Source organism: Plectropomus leopardus, chromosome 8 (genome assembly GCF_026936395.1).
Source record: "Plectropomus leopardus strain MGB_pleo_1.0 chromosome 8, ASM2693639v1, whole genome shotgun sequence".
In the NCBI taxonomy this organism is placed as follows: domain Eukaryota; kingdom Metazoa; phylum Chordata; class Actinopteri; order Perciformes; family Serranidae; genus Plectropomus; species Plectropomus leopardus.
This window is the reverse complement of record NC_142183.1, coordinates 18,480,027-18,500,812: the sequence shown is the minus strand read 5'-3', so window position 1 is coordinate 18,500,812 and position 20,786 is coordinate 18,480,027. Positions and strand designations below refer to the sequence as shown.

The window sequence follows — 20,786 nt, the reverse complement described above, 5'->3', positions numbered from 1 at the left end:
ACACACACACAAACACACTCTCTCAATACTTTCACACATTGTTCTTTAGTGTTCTCGGGTTGGCTGTCTACCTGAAGATCTACTGGCTGCAACTTTACTGTAACTGACACGTAGTTTGTCTTAATTTCTCTTATAACACCAATGTTTTATTGTTTTTAATCTTTATCTATCATGGAAAGCTGGCTGAGCCTAGTTGTTCTTTTGCTGCTCCACTGAAGCAGAGTGGGGTTAGGGCTGCGTTCAGACCTGCAGTAGACATGCCTGAAATAACGCATGGTTAATGCTTGCATCCATTGATGCAGTCGGGGTGCCAACACATGGGGCTCCTGTGAAAATAAAAGAGTTGTCTGGAGAAAAATAAACCCTGAACTTGGCACAGCCTATGTTGCAAGGCACTGAGTTTGCAGTCACATACATGCAAGCACACATTCCTTGTGGATAACTTTGTAGCTGTGAGTATGCTGTGTTTTGGCATCTGATATGTCTTTAAAGCATTAAATAGTTTCACAATGCTAGAACACAGGTGTCCTTGAAGAGTGAAGACTAGTATGGTATGATATAAAACAAGAAGACCTAAGGAATCCAGTGGTACTAACTGTGTAATTTTAGCTTGTCGGGAGGGAGGTTAAATATCGCCCCAAAAGTTGCACTAAATTTTGGCAAGGGAAAAACTGGCATGGCCATTTCAAAGAGGACCCTGGACCTCCTGCCTCAAGATATCTGAATGAAAACGTTTACTATGGGTACCTACAAATCTCCCCTTTACAGACCAGCCCACTTTATGCAAGTCTGATGCCATTTGGGCGAAAACCATGTCATACAAACATGTAATTTTCACTTGTTTGAATATTTCTGCATAATGGGATCATACTCAGTCTTGAAATTTTGTAAATTGTATATGACTAGAAAGCTGAGACACTTGATAAATCAGTGAGCCCAGTTTTAGGCTGCATCTCAAATTTATTTTAAAGTTTCCAGTTTTTAGATGATGTGCACATATACTGTTGACCTTCCATCTCCCCTTTAATGTCCCCTTTTCCCCGACAAAAAGACAAATAGATCTATGGTAGAGATGAGTGGAGTGGAGGAGGTTATGTTACCCAAACAGAATTTCCTGGATGACTCACTCAACACTCTCCCAGCAACATAAACCCATTGCCTGGTTTTAATACATTGCTTTTGTCTGTCTGAAAAGTTTTGCTCCTCAAGATTAGTTGCTGAAAGAGGCGTTAATGTTGCTTATTTATTTTCCCCTCCACATTTTCTCATGTTGTCTAGACTGCAGATAAGTGGTGTCAAACTCTTCCCAAGGGTCGATGTCCTGACGGTGTTTTGTATCTTCCTGAGTTTGACACCCCTGACACATTCCCAATTTCTGAAAATTACCATTCCTTCCTTCCTCCAGCCTGTGACCCAGAAATCAATCCAGGTCGAATATCTTTAATGACTTTTCAAATTGTTAAAATTCTGCGCAGAGTAGCAGGAGGCCTCAAATGACTCTTTGACTCATTAACCACCAGAGAAGACCAAAACCCTGTGAGACACAGAGAGCGGACACTTTGGGGAAGTGTTAGCATGTTGAATTTTAGAGTTTCATACAGCAAGATTTCTGCTCTCATTTGTCAGAAGAGACAGATAGAGACAGTGTTTTTTTCCCTGCAGGGCCTCATACTTTTTACTGAGGGGCAATTTTAGGGTTGTTTGTCCTTGTTCCTGGTAGTTGTTGTTGTTTCATCTGCTCCAGAGGGGGATAGTAGAAGAGCGAAGCCTGCTTTTTTATCCACTGAGCAGTGTGGAAAATATAGTAAGTAGTACAATGACAGAATTTGAATGTTGTTACTAACACTTTGAGCAAGGTAATAAAGCTCAGCCAGCAGTTAAGGTGCCTGTATGGGTGGGGGTAAAATAGCTTTCAGTCCCTCCACGGTTTTGCTGGCTGATTTTGTAATTATTTTGGCCTGAAATTCCTGTTTCCAGGGCAGTATTTCTGCCAAGTTGTGGTGCATGTTGAAATGTTTGAAGGCATATTCTTTTCAATTAAATTGTTGGGGCAAGTAAAAATTGCAAAAATCACTTATTGTTAGCATTCAGTGTTTCCTACAGAATTAGAATCTTTTTGTGATGGTAGGGGAGTTTGGGGTCAGAAACAGCTGATCGCTGAGGATCACCACAAGCTAACACAGCACAACATCATCTCATTTTTTTTCGTCATCTTTTGCTGCTTGGGCAGATGACCAAAGGAGGGTCGACATCTGACACCAAGCCGGCTCAACTCTGTTGTTAAACCCGTTGGGTAATGTTAGCTGTGTGATGCTAGCAGTGAGCCGTGTCATTGTGTGTGTGAGTGTGTGACACTGTCCAAGGCACAGAGCTCTGGTAGTCTTATGATGAACACAAAGAGAGCAGGGTTGAGCAAATCAATATGCTGCATGCAGCTCTTCAATGAAATGAGATTTTTCCCTTTTTAAATCGTCAAATTTGTGGTAAAGTTGCACGTTTGCACAGAACATCCTGGAGGGACTAAGAACACAGCAAGGATGTTCATTCACCTTTGCCAAAGGATTGAATTTGAGTTAAAAAAAAAAAAAAAGATACCTTTGAATCCACTTAACATCTTTGTGTCATCTCAGCAAATACTGTGTAGGCCTCTTCTCTTCTGAATCCTCCAGATAAGCTATGAATTTACTGCTCATTTTGCTGTGATGATATTTTTAAACATCAACGTAAGAAATATCATAAAATGCTTATTAATTTTATTTAAAACCTTTATTGTGTTGGTACATAGGATTGATTAAATTATGCAGTAATTGATGTACTGAGACCATTGTGCGTATGCACTGTAACTTTACTATTCAGTTGTCATGGGAACGCAGATGTTCATTCAGCTTATTTATTTATTAGCTTTACAGTAAACACAATGTTAACTGACCAGTGCTCACAATTTTCTAGGTCAGCTATGTGTTTTAAGGTGCACTTGTCCATATGAAGACTCAAAGAAAAACAGGCTCGTATTAAAAAAAAGCACACGTAGAAACAGATTCATTTTGAAACAAAAAATAAAAGTGAAGAAAGAGGTGTTTACTGGTCTTTGATTATGAAGAAGTGATGAGGAACAGCTGATGCTGGGAACACACGAGAATCAAACCAATTTTTGGCCTGGTTCCTCCCATGTGACAATTGTAACCAAAGATTGTATTTGATTTTTAAAAGATTTGTTCTGAAGATCAGGTAGCTTGTATTGAGATTTTTTTTTTTGTACATCTGACCTGCATATATATCACTAATATTTATAATATTTAATATTTTTGATCCAGTATCCTGTTATGAGGGGGAAACCCTGAGAATCACCCGAGGATCACTGGTGGTCACGCAGAGGGCTTTAATGCAGTATTAGATGGGAATCCAACTCAGAATTTACTCACCTCCGGCCCGTGCTGTAACATGTACAATTCATGTTCACATTGTCTCCGTGACTTTATCGTTATCCTATTCCTTTTTCTTTGTAAATTTTCTGTGAGAAGTAGTGCAAAAACTATGAGTCATGCTTGTTGACTCTGTAAAGTCATGTTTGATTGTAGGAGATTTGCAAGATTTCCAATTCTGAGAGGCGGGACCCTGTGTGTTCATGTATATTGTGCAGTTTTGGCCAATTCTCTGCTCTCATACACAATTAGAGCAAAAGTTGTTAAATGTGTCATTACCTGTTGTTTTATGTGTTTGGTCTATTACATTTTTAGTGTGGGCTGGTCTGAAGACAATTAGTCTGCATATTACTAGAGCTGTGTCCTAAAAGTCAATGAATTGACTTACCAGTGGAGGAGACCCTGAATGAACTCTCATTTTGTCTGCCCAATAGCACATAGGCATTATTAGTTAGGACTTTATATCTGAACTTAAACTTTCTTTGACTGTGTGGAAATCTGATATTTATACATCACAGAAGATGAACAAATGCATTAAAATGTGGGTTTTACAGGTATAATATGAGACTAATGTAATCTGATATGGCAGTGTAGTGTGGAGTGGCTGCTCTGCAGGTGCACTGAACTGAATAATACAATTCTCGTATTTGTTGTTAAGGTGTAATGAGTGTTTCTCTGTTTTTAGAAATGGAAAAATATTGAACTTAAAGCAATACCCACAAAGACATGACACATGAATATGTCCAAGGCAAATATCTGCAACATAACCCTCTTGATGGGAAAAAAACTGACAAATATTTTCATTCAGGTAGTCTGTTTCAGTGTGTTTATTGGCATGTATATTGTATAATATATATTGTCTATTACTGTGCATGCTCACTATCCACACCATGCTGCAGGCATTCTGCTGCTCTGACCTTGAATAGGTCAATGAGGTTAATATTTTCAGGTTATGATTCTTATACGACCCCCAATTCTTTTTTTGATCATTTCAACAAATTGCAAGTGCGCGCACACACACAAACACACACGCACACACACACAGCTGGATAATTCGAAGACACACATTTTCAATTTCTACTTTCAGCTTTGACCATTTTGCACAATAATTTGGGTCATCTGCTTCCAGAAAATACATTATAAAAGGGTTTGCCATATGTTCCCACATTTTCAACTCCAAGTTCAGGAAAGGAACACAAGAGATATACAGGTAAATGGGTAAACGGATGCAGTGCGTTGAAAAGGAAAACTTCTTAGATCGCTTTTAGCCTTCCTCTCCTTTCTACCACAGAATCAGGGCAGCCACGCCTGTCCTGACTTTTCCACTCTGCACTCAGAGCAGAAAGTCTGGTGCTTGCAGAAATGCAAATTTTACCTTGCAGCTAGAATAATTTTGCAAATGCTATATTTTCACTTTGAAAACATTTCTGAAGTTCATTATATAGATTGAAGACACAGGTTTCAATCTCCATAGTTTCCAAACAATTTATAGGGATGCCAAGCCAACAAGAAGTTTTTAGGGGTTAAAACAAGTTAAAAATCCTCTAATTTAGACCTCAAACAAAAATTAAAAAATAGTTGCTTTTACATTCTGGTTGGGCTTATTTGCCATTCCCCCTTGATAGACCTTGCAGTTAAGCTAAAGCTTTTTTGATCATCTGTGTGTTTTCAGTATTGTTTTAATGATGCTAAATGACAAGTTAGCACTCACTTTATTTATGGAGCATGTTTAACTTAGCTGTGCATACGCTGTATGATATGAGTCCATTGCCGATCTAATTTTTTTCAGCCTCACAATTAATTTTAGTTGAATTTCACCTTTGTTGGGCATTGTTTGCTGTGCAGTGTTCAGGGGAGAACAATCAATCAAGTGCTCCTGACTGGCTTTTTTAGATGGGTTAGAAATTCTAGTCGGTGGTCGTCCAGCAGTTGCACAGTTTAAGCAGAACCACGAGTAGATTTCTGGAGATTTACTACAACTGCATTTGTGCCTCTTTGAGGATTCCTCCTCATTAGCAATAATGCATTACTGTGAACCATAATGGCAAATTGTATAGCTTTCAAATTGTACAGTGACTGCCTTGCTTAAATTTTGGCATACACCTTAAATAAGTAAACAGATGAAGCTGCTACAGATCCGTTAAGAAAAGAAACACTCAGCATTCCTTTATGATCTTATTTTGTCTGTTAATATGATTTAATTAGTCTCATTTACTGGACATTCTACAGTTCCTGGTTTGAATCTACAAGAACCTACAATGTTGTAGTTGTTTTTAAAAGGGTTTTGCAATTTGAAAGAGGTCTGCACTGTGAAACCATTTAAAAGAGCTACACTTGGTTACATAAAAGCAGATTTTACATAGTTTTACAGAGCCTGGTTTGTTCTTCTTCAGATATGCAAAGTATCTGCACTGACTTGCTGATGACAAAGCCCTTTTCCACTATATTAAATATGGATTGGCCTGCTTGTCTTCTCTTATACAAAAGAAACTCTTATTCTCTGTTTTTCTCTTCATCTTTTTTCTGTCCTCAGGATGAGAAGAACCAAGTGCTCATGACCAACGCATGGCTGCAGCTGGTGAGTCAAAGTTTGAGAAGACCATTAATATAATGTGCTTTAATTATATTTCAGATTTTATTACACAGTAATATTTTGAAGACACTGGCTGTGTGTGAGAAATCACTAGGGCCACTATATTAAGTGCTTGTTGATGACATTGCATGTTAACCATGCATGTCCACAGATACAATTTATTTCCTGGATTACTCTTTTGTACTTGCTGAGACTAGAAGCAATATTTAATAATCTAATGTTTACTGTATATCCACCTAGTGTTAGATCATCCATCCAAGTGTTTTTAAGCAATAAGCAATTATTTTTCAGAGCTCAAGAGTTTCACAAAACACTTATCATCATTACTGGAACTCAGCCACCGGTTGTTGCTGTCCGTGTGTGTGTGTGTGTGTGTGTGTGTGTGTGTGTGTGTGTGGGTATGTGGGTGGGTGAGAGAGAGACTGTGCTTTGTGTGTGTCTATGTTCAATGCTGGCATCAGCATACTTGAGAAAACATCACCTCAGGCAGACTGTCAAGCAGAAAGTGGGAGAAGCATGAGGAGGAGAAGAGTGCAGCATATTTAAGTGGCAGTCAACTTGATAGTTAATGGACTTAATGCCAACAGGCGAAAAATTCCACCGACAGTTTTATAGCCTCGAGCCAAATTAGTCTGTGTAACAGTTTCAAGTAGGACACAGTTTGATTGGTGCTCACTGTTTAGTGCAGCAGAAATCTCATCTTGATGCTTTGGAAAGACGAGGTGGCCCGAAATAAATGGACAAAGTTTTCAAGAAGCAGAAAGAAGAAACCTCACATCTCTAGCTCATATCTAATAGTGTTTGCTTACTGTTTATTTTTTTTTAAGTCCAGAGTGTAGGATAGGGGGATACATGAGCAGAGATAAAATCTGACATTAATAACTATGTGTTAATTAGTGTGGAATCACCTTAAATCAAGAATCAGTGTGTTTTCGTTACCTTAAAATGAGCCATTTATGAGGGCTGATCTCTGGAAAACAGATATTTGAATTTTGAAGTCTCCTCAGTCGGCTGAGATTCCTCAAGTCGAGCAGGCAGGTTTTCTATTGTTTGTCAGTCAGTGTGCAGTGTACTTCTCAGGACATTTCGACTCCCAGATTAGTTGCAGGGTGAGCAGTGCCCCCCTCTTATGCAGCTTCCTGGAGGAGGAGAGACTTTGCCCAGTCAGGCTCCAAGATTACATTAGCTACTGCCTTCTGCCTATAATGGTGAATTTACAGCTCACAGCAGCTTAATATGATACAGTCTCTGGCTTTTGTTCAATATCTAGTGTCAGCAAAAAAATGCTCAGATCTGTCATTGGTGCAGTTAGCTTCTTTACTATGTTACATCAAAGTCACTGTCATACGTAAAGTCTCGCTGGACCCTGTTTAGACCCTCAAACTCAGTATGGACAAAAAGGAACAAAAAGTCAGATAATGAAATTAAACAACAAAATCTGATAGGACTGGCACAATTATGAGTCTTATCTGAATCTGATCTTAAGATAAGATAATCCTTTCTTAGTCCCACAATGGGGGAATTTGCATTGTTAGGGCAGCAAGGTGTGTACAAGATAAGCAAGGAAAAAGAACAATATAAATCGTAAAAAAATAAGGTACAATAGTGACAAAAAAGGGTACAAACTCAAAACATATTTACATCATTTACACATGGAAGATAATTGCACTTGTGGCACTGTAGCAGCATAAGTATCTGAGGGGTCCTTACGATGGACTTTGCCTTATTATTCTACAGTAGGCCAGAATGAAGAAACCAGTCACTGGCTCTAAATAGGGCGATTCACACTCCAGTGCAGCCACCATGCACAGCATGCATGGTTAGAAACAGTAAAAGTAATAGTTGTACAAATGACTCCCGGAGAATTCCCTTTTGACTGATAGATAGTTCTCTTTTAATGCTTATTTTAGTGCCTGTAAATTGCATTTTGTCTCCTTTTGCATCTCTGTCTGCAATTTTGTGTTTTCCACTGCCGACTGTCTTGGCCACGTCTCCTTTGAAAAAGAGATTCTTAATCTCAGTGCGACCAACCTGGTTAAATATATGTTAGATAAATAAAATAAATAAATAGCCTTTCTTTCCATTCTTGGATAACCTCAGAATTTTTACCCCTCCATTTTCATCTCCTTCCTGGCGAAACACAACCTTTCTTATTTCTATTAAATGTGCTGTTTTCTTGTAAAAGTTTTAATTAGATTACTTCAGCCAGCCATTGGACATTATGAGTTTGGCAAAGCTTGGGAGTTATTGTAGGCATTTAAAAATGTAAGATCATGTCAAAGTTATGTGTCATCAAAAATTTCTCTCTCTGTATCAGTACTGGACAGACATCTACCTGAGCTGGAATCCAGAACACTACCCAGGTGTCCAGAACCTGCGATTCCCTTCAGACCAGATCTGGACGCCTGACATCCTCCTTTACAACAGGTCAGTACTGCTTACTCTTGCTGATCCTCACCTTCCTTAAAGTGACTATAACGGATGTTACACTAAAAATGTGTCAATGAGTGTGTGAAAACATTGTTACAATCAAAGGGGTAGCTCGTATTGACAAACCTACAGAGAACTATCACCTGAATCTGCAGTTCCCCTCAACTTTAAGGAGCTTTATGATGAGTTTCAGCTCCTTGTTTAGCTGCCCAGCTGCAACCTCGCTGTTGTACCTTGGTTCCTTCTTGCTGCTCTCGTGGTGACTTTTTCAGACACAGCAGCTTTTTTCAGGGCCAAAGCTCTAAAGTCTTGCTGTATGCAATCCTCTTTGCACCAAACAATAGACTGACACAGCAACTTGCTGGTGAACGTAATGGAGCATTTAGCAGCTAAAGAGCTAAATATTTCCCTCATGAGTTGGTAAAAACCAAAAACAGAGTTAAATGAGAGTGAATATTGGACTTACTGTTGTGGAGGGACCAAACATGACTCCACATGAATGCTAACAAAAGGATTGCATGACTTTTTTTGGCTGCTAAACCTGCACAAATAAGACAAAAAGAAACCCTGTAATTCATAACCACAACAGTTGAAATTAACCTCTAACTGTGCTGCTGAGCAAATAGTGTTTCAATGCAAATTTTTCTCATTTCTATGCAAAATAGCCTCATTGCAAATACAATCCAATTCACAAAGATCAGAAATAATAGCTATATGTTGTTACAGTAAAATTATTAGCATCTTTAGAGAGTTTGTACTAACTGAAGTGCTGAATTGAAGACTTTACAGTGATAATGAAATCCCTTTGCACCTCGTCAGTCAGGGCCTGTAGCTCACGGTCTGTTCATTTCCGTCTTATTTTTCTCTTCCATTGTTCTGCCGTCTGTGTTTTTGGTGCAAATGCAACATTCATACCTTGTCACATGGATAATTGCAACAATTTGAAAAAAAGGGCAAGCTACACTCAGTTGCAAAACTTTATGGGTGGGTTTGCGCTGTAATGTCATGAGTGCAGTGTCTTTTGTAAATCGGACCTTGAGACATGGCCAATCGCAAGCTCGAAGTGACTCACAATTCTGGGTGCTATCAGTTCCCCGAATCTTTTCTTGATTAATTCACCCGTGAATGTAGAAATATGCAAGTGTTTACTAACACAAGTTAGCCATATTATCTTAAAAGGTGATGTCAGTGCTGTGTTCACGACTTGTTTTTTGCTACCCTGAGGTGACCAAAAAAATCCATTATTCCCAGTTTAATCTCAGAAGGTTTTGACCTTTTTCTATTCTTTTTAAATGATTTTTTAAGTTTAATATACTTTCATTATTTTCTTATCCTCAAATGTGATAAAATAGGTGTTTTAATCCACAATTGTCAGTCCAGCAGATAAACGCACCTGTCAGAGACGGCATGTTTTCTTGCTATTTATATTTTTGGGTAACGGTGTTGGAGTGATTGAAATATCAGTCTAATCCTCCTTTTATTGAATTCAATTTTTAATCTCCACAAACCAAAGCGGTATCAGGGTTTCTCTAAACCAGGGTGGTAAACAATCACACCCAATCAAGCACTAAACCGAGTGACACTGCAGGCAACATGAGGAAACGGGTTGCTTTTAGGAAGGCAAAGAGGTTGATAAAGATTAAAAGAAAAAAATATTTTGAGAATGAATTTGCTTTGTTAAAATTTATTGAAACAGACATATGTTGGAAGTGATTTTACTCTCCTTCCATCATCTCAGCTGTGTCATTCAAACTGTCAGTTAGTCTCATTAAGATGCAGAGTGGTGGCTGACATATGCTGTCCATTTCCTTTATAATTTGATTTGGACTTGTTAACAACAAAGATACTACTGTCATGCAATGAATGCTAATGAGCTATTGAGGTCAAAATGCTGTTGTTTTTCAACACAAAAAAAATCTTTTTTTGTGATTTTTTTTTTAAGAATGGAAACATGCGGGCTAATGTCCTTTTTTAATAAATGAGGTTTTAGCAAGCTCATTGCATTTTTTTGATTCAGGTCAGGCTGTATCCACTGCTCTTCACGCTTCTGTGCAAGACTTCTCAAGTCAGTTAGAAATGTAGGCCAGTTGTTTTTCTCCAGACAACTAATTGCACCGCGTTTGCATGCATGAGTGAGAGACGGATCATCGTCTGAGACTGGGGGGGAAAAAAGACGGATTCAGCCACAAAGAGGGAGACAATGACACAGATAAAATGGTTGTAAAATGGATGATTTGATAGATGTGAACACATAAAGTGAGATAGACAGCTTTGCAGTTGGCCTTCACTGATGTTTTTGAGTAGATGGAGGGTAGAAGATGTCCATATTTCCCCCCAATACACACACTTAAACACACCCACATTTCAGGGAATACAAGGACAAAACAAAGGTTTGGGGGGTATTAACCCAAATTTTAAAAGCTCAGCTTTCAGACCTGTAAGGATTACCCATCCTAATCTCCCTGCCTTTTACCCTCTGCCTCCACTCCTCCCTCTCTACCTCCATCACCCATCCCATCTTACCATCTCTCTTCTCATCTCATTCTATTTGTGTCTCCCTCCGTCTCTCTTTCATAACTCACTGTCTCACTATAATTCACTCTATTCAATCAACTCTTTCTCTCCATATTTTTTTATCGTTCCCAGCCTTCACTGACTCCTCTTTATAAATCATCCTGGGTACCTCTCTGTCTGTCAAGGTGTCAGCATGTTACTCTGCCCCTCTTCTCTCAGTCTACCTGTTTGTGTCTTTCTAGTTTCTCAGCAGCCTTCTCTCGTGCTCTGTTACTTTGCTACCAGCTCCAATCTGTTCACACATGAAAACGGCAACTCTGATTTCTCAAGCATACATTTATTTGCTCTGCCAAGTAAATACTGTAAGAAAAATAAGTGTTTTCTGTATTAGGTTCACTTGTAATATTTTATCCAGTCTGCACAGAAGTCATAGGAAAGAGGTGACATTGGAAGCTTGGTGTACAGAGCACATTGACCTCAGAGACTGGGGTCTGTGTCCCGAGGCCCACGTGTTTGTAGGTTTAGGTTTGAAAGCACTTGGCTAAGGTAGTGAAAGTTCATCATTTTTTTTGGATGGAGCCTTCTGCCTGTACTCTGTGTTTTTTATTTTGTCCATATTTGTGCACCTTTGATAAAAACTTACAGATACAGATTAAACTGAGCAGTAACAACGAAGATCTGGGGGCAGTGTAGGTCAGTTCAAGCGAGATAAGACAGTAGGAGTTGACCAAGACAGAACAAACTGATAATGTTGTGAAAAGAATTCTCCATCCGCTTCTCCTGATGTATTTAACAGCCTCAAAAGCCACCACACTATACAATACTGCCTCCATTAAAAGGTACATTATTGTGACCTTCACCATCGCCTCATTCATACTTCTCAGAAACTTTTGACTGTCGTCTAATGCCATCAATTGGCTTTATCCGTGCCATCATAAAGGATGCAGGAAGGAAGTATGAGGGCAGTAACGGTCATGCTTCAAATCGACGTATCTATTTTTGTACGTAGAGGGAAAATAAATGAGCCTACTCTAGTCTACTCTACAGCCATGCTAGCACCTCTGTACATGAGCATGCTCACACTTCATTGTAAGTACGTTTCTATCCAACTCTTTTTATGCAACTGTTCAATTCATGCCTGAAACAACCTGAGTGGAAACAATAAAAATTTGGAAAGATTTTAAAATATTGGCCAAAAATTTTTTATGCTTTGGTCGATGGAAAATTTGGTGTATTAATAAAAGGTAAATGTGACTTCAGTTGCAGTTGAAACAGATTCAGTGAATAAATGATGTTGTACTGTTTATGAAGTACTGCCATTGCACAGGTCCCTGCAAGCTCTTTTTTTCCTTGTGGCTTTTAACATGCATGTGCACACAGCGCTATTAGCAGAAATCTTCCAAGTGCACAGGGTTGTATTAATAGTTGTTCAAAACTCTTTATCACCATTGTCTAGTGTGCTCCCCTTTGTTTGCTTGTTTTAGGTTTGACTCCTGGTCTTTTAATTATAACATAATAACATCTTTTAATATTGCACCCTCCTCTGTTCTAGTACTTGACTGGAGAATTTATCTACTGCTTATCTAGACTCCCAATGTTTGTGAAACATTATTGGGTGGAAAAGCGCATAACTTCACTTTTTCTTCTGCGGATTTAAAAAAATGTAAAAAAAATAAAATTTGCATAATGTTTTAGTGGTAACCCAATTAATGGCACTGTTAACATACTGATGTTTAGTGGGTGTATGCTTACTATGATAACCATCTTAGTTTAGCATATTAGCATACAAATGTGCTATTTATCTCTAAATACAGTGTACAGATGACACTCATGAAAATGTCAGCTGTATTGCAGGTATCTGGTCATAAACCAAAGTATCGTGAGTTAAGAGGATCTTAGACCATCAACACATATCAGCAAACAGTTTACAGTTTAAATAAACATGTTTTCTCAGTATCTGGTCAGTTTTCTGTTTCCAAATATCTGGTTCACATTATTTGTATATAAATGTTATTTTTAAGACAGTTTTAAAAAAAAAGTATCTTGTTTAACATGTCCACCTCATTTTAGATAACTACATAAAAAAAAAAACAAAACAGTGCTGACGTTGCTGGTTTTCCGTTTACCGCTTACCTTTCTGAAGTCAGAAAAGATGAACTGTAAAGTGAAGCTGAAGGAGAAGATTCAGTTTACAGCCGAGCCGGAAGGTTTACACGCCCCCTGAGGAAAGATGAAAATTTACAGTTTTCAGCAATAACATGGATCACTGCTGGAGATGCACATAAGCGCATGCACACTTAACTAATTACACCACTCACCTCTGTGTTCTCATGTCACTAATACACAGTAAATACATATGCACACACATGCACACAAGTTGCAGAGTGATGCACAAAAATAACCGTATACAAGCAACACAGTCTTCACAAGCCAATCACACACACACTCTGTCACACAATTACAGACAGTAATGGCACAACACGCGTCATTACACAGTGGGCCATCAGTGTGCACCCAATAACACGCTAGTCTTACTGTGTTGAATGCATTCAGGCTTATTAGCATGCAGCTCAGACGACAGCTCGCTATAAATCCACTCATTCTTTTCTATTGTTTTAATATGAAGTTAATGATGTTTAGGAGTGCCGAGGTCAGATGCCATCAGTGAAATGCAGATTTGCAGTGTGTTGAAGAAAGGGTAGGGTGGCATAAATCTAAAAAAAAAACATCAGATATTGTCTGTGATGAGTAACTTGGCTCATATTATCCCAGTATGAAATCACTCATATCTCTATCACATTGTTTTTCTGATTTTCAGATCATTGTGCTCAAACTGACTCATACTATCTCACATTGATGTTTCACGCATGGATGATCTATACTCTGAGTCATGGATTTATCAACCCGACCATATCCATGCATACAGCCTGAGGAAAACATTGTTGTGCACCATATTTGCAATGGTTTCGTACTTTGATAAACAGCTGATGTCTTGCAATTCAGATCAAAGAGTAGAAATTACCGTACGGCCAATGGCTTTCAGCATGGCTCAGACTCATTAGTGATGCTTAAACATCTTTTTAAGTTGTTTTTGTTTGACTATGCTCATGAAAGCTGAATCTTCCGCTAATCAATGGAAGATATTTGTGCATTTTACATAGAGAATGTGAATACCTCTTATATTCATAATAGCCTTGGGCAGTATCACTGTATTACGGTATACAAGGGTAGAAATTCCAGTGCTATGATTTTCAATGCTGATAAAAATACAGACGTTCCTCTTTCTATTAAACTCACACAGAGATGCTGTATTGTGGTGACATATTGTAGTGCACAGCTTACACCACCAGAGGTCAGTCTCTATTAATAGAATAGGCAGCTGAGCTGACAAACATTGTGAGTGGCTGTAAACTGCTGACATGACAGAAAGCGATGGTGGGGAAAAAAACAGAGGTAATGCAAGCATAGTTTTAAATCCAACTGGGTGAATTAGGGGTTTATTTTGACCAAAGTGAAGTTGGTGATTGTTGGCACAGTGAAAAGACTAAGCCAGTTTTAGTTTTTTAAGACAGTTTTAGTGAGTTTTATTTTTTCAAGTTTGAATGATAAGGTAATTGCTTAAAAAGACAAAAATAAATGTAGCACCATGTTGACACTGGACTAGGAAGTGACCCGATATGTCAGTTGCAATCCTCGCCTGGCTGTTGACACCAGAAGCATAATTTTCTGCGCCGGTCAGCAAGCAATTCTGCTCCTCTGCTTTTTTCTAATCACACATAGAGCTCTGTCTCTGTCTGCTTGTGCATTTGTGTCTGCTCATATCTCTTGCTGTCTTTTTAGACACAACTGACAAATGTGGAAGCATGGGCTGCATATTTTATATAATATCTTATACAGCCTTTATATCATTCATAATAGATTATCAATGTGTTTCTTCTTGGTTTTTCTCGTTGCTCGTGGAAAAAATAGACCAGACGCTGAAATTATCACTGCAGATCACCAACCAACTGCGGAGCTCAGGGCTTTTATGTCCTCTGTAAACAGCCCAACTAGTTGAAATGGCTGCTGACAGGAATTGGGCATCATTTCACAGAAAATCTGTCTACCTCACAGTGCCTTTGCGTCCAGTGTGAACCCACTCAAAATGATCTCTTAGCTAAATCTATGGGCATGGTTGACGGTGGCTGGTTGGGAAATTTACATATTACACACCCTTGGACAATGTCACACATACCACAATGACTTCCCAGTGAAATGTCAGGAATGTATGAAAATATAGATCTTGCTCAAGCCTAATTCATAAGAAGGTAATATCAATAGGACAAATACATGTTTACAATAAAACGCTTGACTCCAGCTCACTCGTCGTTTGTGTATGTGTCTGGAGAGCACAAATTTATGTGTGTGTTTGTATAAAGAATATCCAGATCTAAAAGCCATCTATGCAAGCTGTTGACCTCCTCTCTCATTAGAGAAAAAGTCAATGGTCTCACCTGACTGGGGATCGATGAGGCACATGAAGGACGTCCAATTCAGGTAAACCACAGACAGAATCCTAATTCTGCCAGCAGGGATGGTAGATGTACAACACAGACAGAGCACTATGACAGGCCATAAAGATAAAAGGAGAATTAATCGAATAAATGGATAGTTGGATTGTAGAAGGGATTTTTTTTTTGCTGCTTTTTTTTTTTTTAAGATGGGTGGATGACTGAATAAACGGACAGATGGACGGATTTGATGGCTTTTCTGATATCACTTAAATGAATAAATATTCTGCAAATCAAGTACAATGCATTGTCTTTAGATGCATGTTTTTGATGTGGAACAAGATTTGTAAAGATTCCATGAAGAAGTGACGGTAAAAACATTTTTATGTGAATTTGTGAATGAAGACAAACCTTAATTTTTCTAAAACTCTGAGGCTCCTCTTTTGCTATGGGACATATTAGTGAGCTGATGACATCATAATAAGCAAGAGCCTGCACTCTTTGTGCTCATGAGAGATGTACGAAACTGCAGACTGAGAGTATCAAGTGTGCGTACTGTCCTATGGATATTATTCTTACTCTACAAGGTCAAAGACACATAGAGTGCCTGATGACATCTGACAGCCCTGCTGGAATTCTGCTAATCAACAATAGCTGAGCTCCCATGGGTTTAATCAGTAGCAGGTTTGTGCTCAGTTTTACGTAGTAACATAATTATTTGGGCTGCTGGAGTTTGAGCAAAAAAAGTATTTATTCTTAGAACAATTATGTCACATATTATTATCCCAGTATTATTATTCTAAGCCTTCTGTTTTCTCTTGAAGATGATGATAGAGATGTTTGGAAGTAATCTATTCGTCATGGGTGATGTAAAGTTTGTAGAAAGGCCCAGACACACAACAGCCAACCAGCACACATATTCTGTGTCCACCTGAGAGGAAATAACTCTCCATACCAGCGGACGACAATAGTCTGTAATCGCCATTGAAATAGAAAACCCGAAGGCCATATTGACACTAGTTAGCCAACACTAGCAACACAATGTTTAAAAAACAAAGCATATTTGTTGTGCACCATTTAACAAAACCACAAACCATCAGGAAGCGAGAGATGTTTTGATCTCACTTCCTCTTGACTTTTGCACTTTGTTTACTTTTCTCATTTGCATTTCTCTGCTTGCGAGCTGAGCTAAACATTGCGGTGATTTCATTCATTGACAAGCTGTGCCGTCTCCGATTTAACATGCTAAATCTGTGGGGAAAAAACAGTCCACATGGAGTGGGGGCCAACCACTGGCTTGGTGTGTCAGGGCCTTAAGCACTCTGCCTGTATAGGAATGAAGATCCCACTGTAAACTGGAAAAGTACTGTACTTCTTGCCAGCAGCTTCCTTGACCAGTTAGTTAACCACAGAGCCTTCAGGCTGTCAAACGTAATGCCTAATGTCAGGACCCCCCGAGGCTGTTCAGCTGAATGCCTTGAATGTTCATCTGACATGACATAATGTACATGGATGGATAGGTCTTGGCTTAATGCAAAGCGAGTATACATATATATTGTGTGTGCCTCTCATCTGTGTATGGCTAAAAGCTTCAAGGAAGGGGTTAGGTTTTTTCTTTAGCTCTCTTTTATTCTTGTTTGCTGATTTGTCAGACTTAGAAAAAAGTGTTTGCAAAGTGCAAAAGCAAATTCTGGAAAGATTTGTAGTACTCCTTGTTCTTTAATCCTGCGCAACCTGATGGCAGGAATCAACAAAAATCATGACAATAAAGATACATAATATCAGCTTTCCCGCACTCATAACATTCCTGAAAAAGTTAGGAAATTAGAAAAACAGACCTCATAAAGGTTTGGAACAGAAATGTTTGGTTTGGAAATGTTTTGGAAAAGTTTTTAATATGCGTTGTTTTGGCTATTGTTTAAAATATGTTCATAAAAATCCTAAAAATATTTCTAACATCACGCACAGCACTTTCCTTGTAATTTAAAATCTAGTGCTTCACTATATGACCATTGAAACGTTATTAGTACCAAATGATTGGCGTATGCAGCTAGTTGCCTGGGAAGTGCATGTCATTATGTATGACGTTCAAATGACAAATAGAATACATGACTCGAGAGAGGCAGACTGTAGCTGCACTGGATCTGCAACAAAATGCTTGACGTTGGCAACATGGATGCAGCTCTGGTCAGACATGCTAAAGAGGAAATGGCATCAAGACAACAGCAGCTCAACAGAGTGCCAGTGTCCGCAAATATTTCATGCCTATCATAGAGAGGCCAGATAATGTTACTGCTTTGTGTCCACTGTATGTGTAGACACAAAGGCTTTCCATACCATATTTCTATGCCTTTCACAGGGCATAGCACACTGGAGTAAAAGTCTCATTACCTTAGCAATTTTTAACTGCTTAAATCAAGTCATGAAATGGGATAAAATACTATAATAAAGTGACAGGTAAGTTTTGAAACTTTCATTGGTAAAAATATGCAGGGTCCCTGTAATATTGTTATATTGCTTATTATTTCTTGGTCTTCTTTTAAAGATCAGTGCAGGCAACATATTTATAACTGAATGTGATAATTTATTCAGTCCTGCATTGTTCTCTCTCTCTGCCTCAGGAACACTCTTGACTTTGTGGCTTACTTCTTTTTGTCATTGGTGTCTGTGTGTGTTCCTGTGTGAGGACAGCGGCAGGTGTTGAGTGAGTGAGGGGGAAGCTTTGGTGACTCATGTCCCATGGTGCAGAGACCTGTCACTGCCACCATTGTCATTGTCGGTCAGTCTCCGTTTCCACCTTGCCGCACTCTCACATGTCCACAGCGCTCTTTCTTTGGGGTGTATATGTGCGCATGTGTGTGCAAGGATACATTGTATAAACACAACTGTTTCCCATTCTCCCAGGGCTATCACGTGTTCAGTGATATACACATTTAGTTATTAAAATATGTACATTGCAAAAAGTATTTTGTTTGAAAATACAAAAATATTTTATCTTGACGGTAATGGACAAAAAACATCTTATGATTAGATGAAACAGTGGTTTTCCTGAAGGGAGCTACAATAAATAGAAATATTTTAAAACAGTACCTGAAACAAGCTCTAGTTTATCTCTTTTAAATAACTTTAAATATCTTGTATTGTTGTGTACACCTCTCATTCCCTGCAGACATATAACTTGTACAGTATGTTCTCTCTAACACACACCCACACACAGTCCAGGACGTACTCTAATGTATTTAAGCGCTGATTGCAGGAATGCGCACACCTTCAGATAAAGTAAGGCCAACGCTTGAATAATTCATTGCATAGCTCCGCCTCGGTCAACCCACAACTCCCTACCCCCCAGCACCCGGAGCCACGACTGGTGGCCACGCACACACTCACAGAGAGAAAAGAAATAAATTTACTTATTCCCCCAGAAAAAAGGTAAATCACTCAATCTTAAGCAAAGGCAGTGACAGATAAAATGGGTCTATCCACAAATTCTGTTAAGATGCATGCCACGTTCTTTTGTCAGGGCTGAATGAAGCACCAGGATGTTTCAGACACAGCAGCGTTATCTCTGTCGCTGGGGACTGCACCGTGTGTGTGCATGTATAGGTGTATTGTGTGTGCCTTTATACTGTAGCCGTATGTAGAGTTCAGTGTGTGGGTTTGAGTTCTAATTCGGTGTGGATTGTATGGTGAAAAGGACCGTCAGCTCTACAATGGGCTTTGTGTGGCCTGACAGATGAAGGACTTTACTGACAGGAATGTTTGTGTGTGTGTGTGTGTGTGTGTGTGTTAGTTAGGGTAATTTCATTTAATGAATAAAAATGACAATTCTTTAAACTAATATTTGTTATTCTTCTGCTGGAAAGTAACAGCAGGCCTCACAGAAGGGGATTTTTTATTTTTATGTCCCCATTTGTTTGCTACAATATAAGCTGTTTCTTTTTTTTCCCTTTATGCAGCTTTTGGTGTTTGTGGGGTTGGATTTCTCTACTGCTATAGATACATTCAAACTTGACTTTTAGTTTCAAACGGCAATTGCTGGAGATTTTATATAGGTGCTCTTGTTCCCTTAAAGCTGTATGATTTTGTAAATGACAATCCTTTGGGGTTTTTATTCAGTTACCTCCATGCACACTGTCAACAAGTGAGGGAAAAAACCCTGTAAACTGTCTTATTATTAAAACAAAGGAGAGAAATAAATCCACGTCTGTTTGATGAAAATAGATTAGGAGGAACTGGTTATGTAACTGTTTATGGAGGCGTGTAAATGCAGATGAATTTTGACGTTCAATTAACTAACATTAGTTTTTCTGTCCCTCTAAAGTTAGAAGCACAATCCAAAACAAATATAGCACAAATTGTGTTTTCTTTATTTTGTTTTTCTGCTCTAAGCTGACAATAAATCTTTTGTTCTCTTTAGCTGCTTGCATGTTTTAATATAAAGTACCAATAAAGAGGAGGAAAGGAGACATTACCTTCCAGCTAGTTGCTACAGTGGAGAATCAATTTGTTTGAACAGGATTTTGGCCATATACTGCACAAGGAAACAAAACAGAAGACACTGCTTAAATTCTAAGTTCAGCCTTTGCCTCTGGCACTTTATTTAAGAGTTCACACGCTCGTCGACACTGGGGGGCTACTCTTTAATTCTTAATTAGAGTTCATCTGGAGTGCCAGAGCTGAAGTGGGTCTAAGGTTAGGTGTCTTTACTGTAAGTATCTGTCCCCAAAGGTAGTGTTTGCTATTCAAGAATTTCAGTGAATACAGATTTCTCTTTGTTCAATGATCTTTTGATGCTGTTTCACAATCTGCTGAGTGAAAACATATCCCTTCTCAAACTTTTAATATCTGAACGTTTACGTGTACTGTGCAGACCCTGTGCATGTCTGCCCATATATCATCACAGCATGTTGTCAACTGCAGAGCTGTGAAGGAGGCATCTGTGGTGTTTCTCATGTCACTGATTTGGTTCCTGTTACTGCATATTTGGCATAGCATGAGCAATGGGAGTGAATATTTAATTTCACTGCGTCCTGGATTTCACCTGGGTTTTAACTGTGCGTATGTGGAGTGAAGGAGTGGAACAGCAGGCTGGTTGATCCACAGATGGCTTGTAGATAAACAGCAAAGAAACTGGTACACGTAAACAGGTGTACAAATACACGTACATAAGCAAATGACCAAGGAGTGGTTAAAGAGACAGATAATTCCCTCAGGAGTTTTGAGAGACAAAAACAGAGTTAAAAGAGAGTGAAGAAAGATAGGACTTCAAACTCCAAATGTTGCTTCAAAACTGTTCGATGTGCAAATTAGCATCACTTAAGATTTGATGCAATGTTA

At 38.7% G+C, this 20,786-nt stretch overlaps 1 protein-coding gene across 4 annotated transcripts in view; it reads left to right on the top strand.

Annotated features, from left to right (window-relative positions):
• LOC121947805 (neuronal acetylcholine receptor subunit alpha-7-like) overlaps positions 1 to 20,786 on the top strand; it is a 55,804-nt gene that overhangs the window by 23,477 nt on the left and 11,541 nt on the right. For all 4 annotated transcript variants that reach the window (XM_088081022.1, XM_088081021.1, XM_042492926.2 and 1 more), the window contains 2 exons: positions 5,956 to 6,000; positions 8,333 to 8,442. In XM_088081022.1, the coding sequence (XP_087937148.1) occupies positions 5,956 to 6,000; positions 8,333 to 8,442 (155 nt within the window). The remainder of the gene's footprint in view (positions 1 to 5,955; positions 6,001 to 8,332; positions 8,443 to 20,786) is intronic.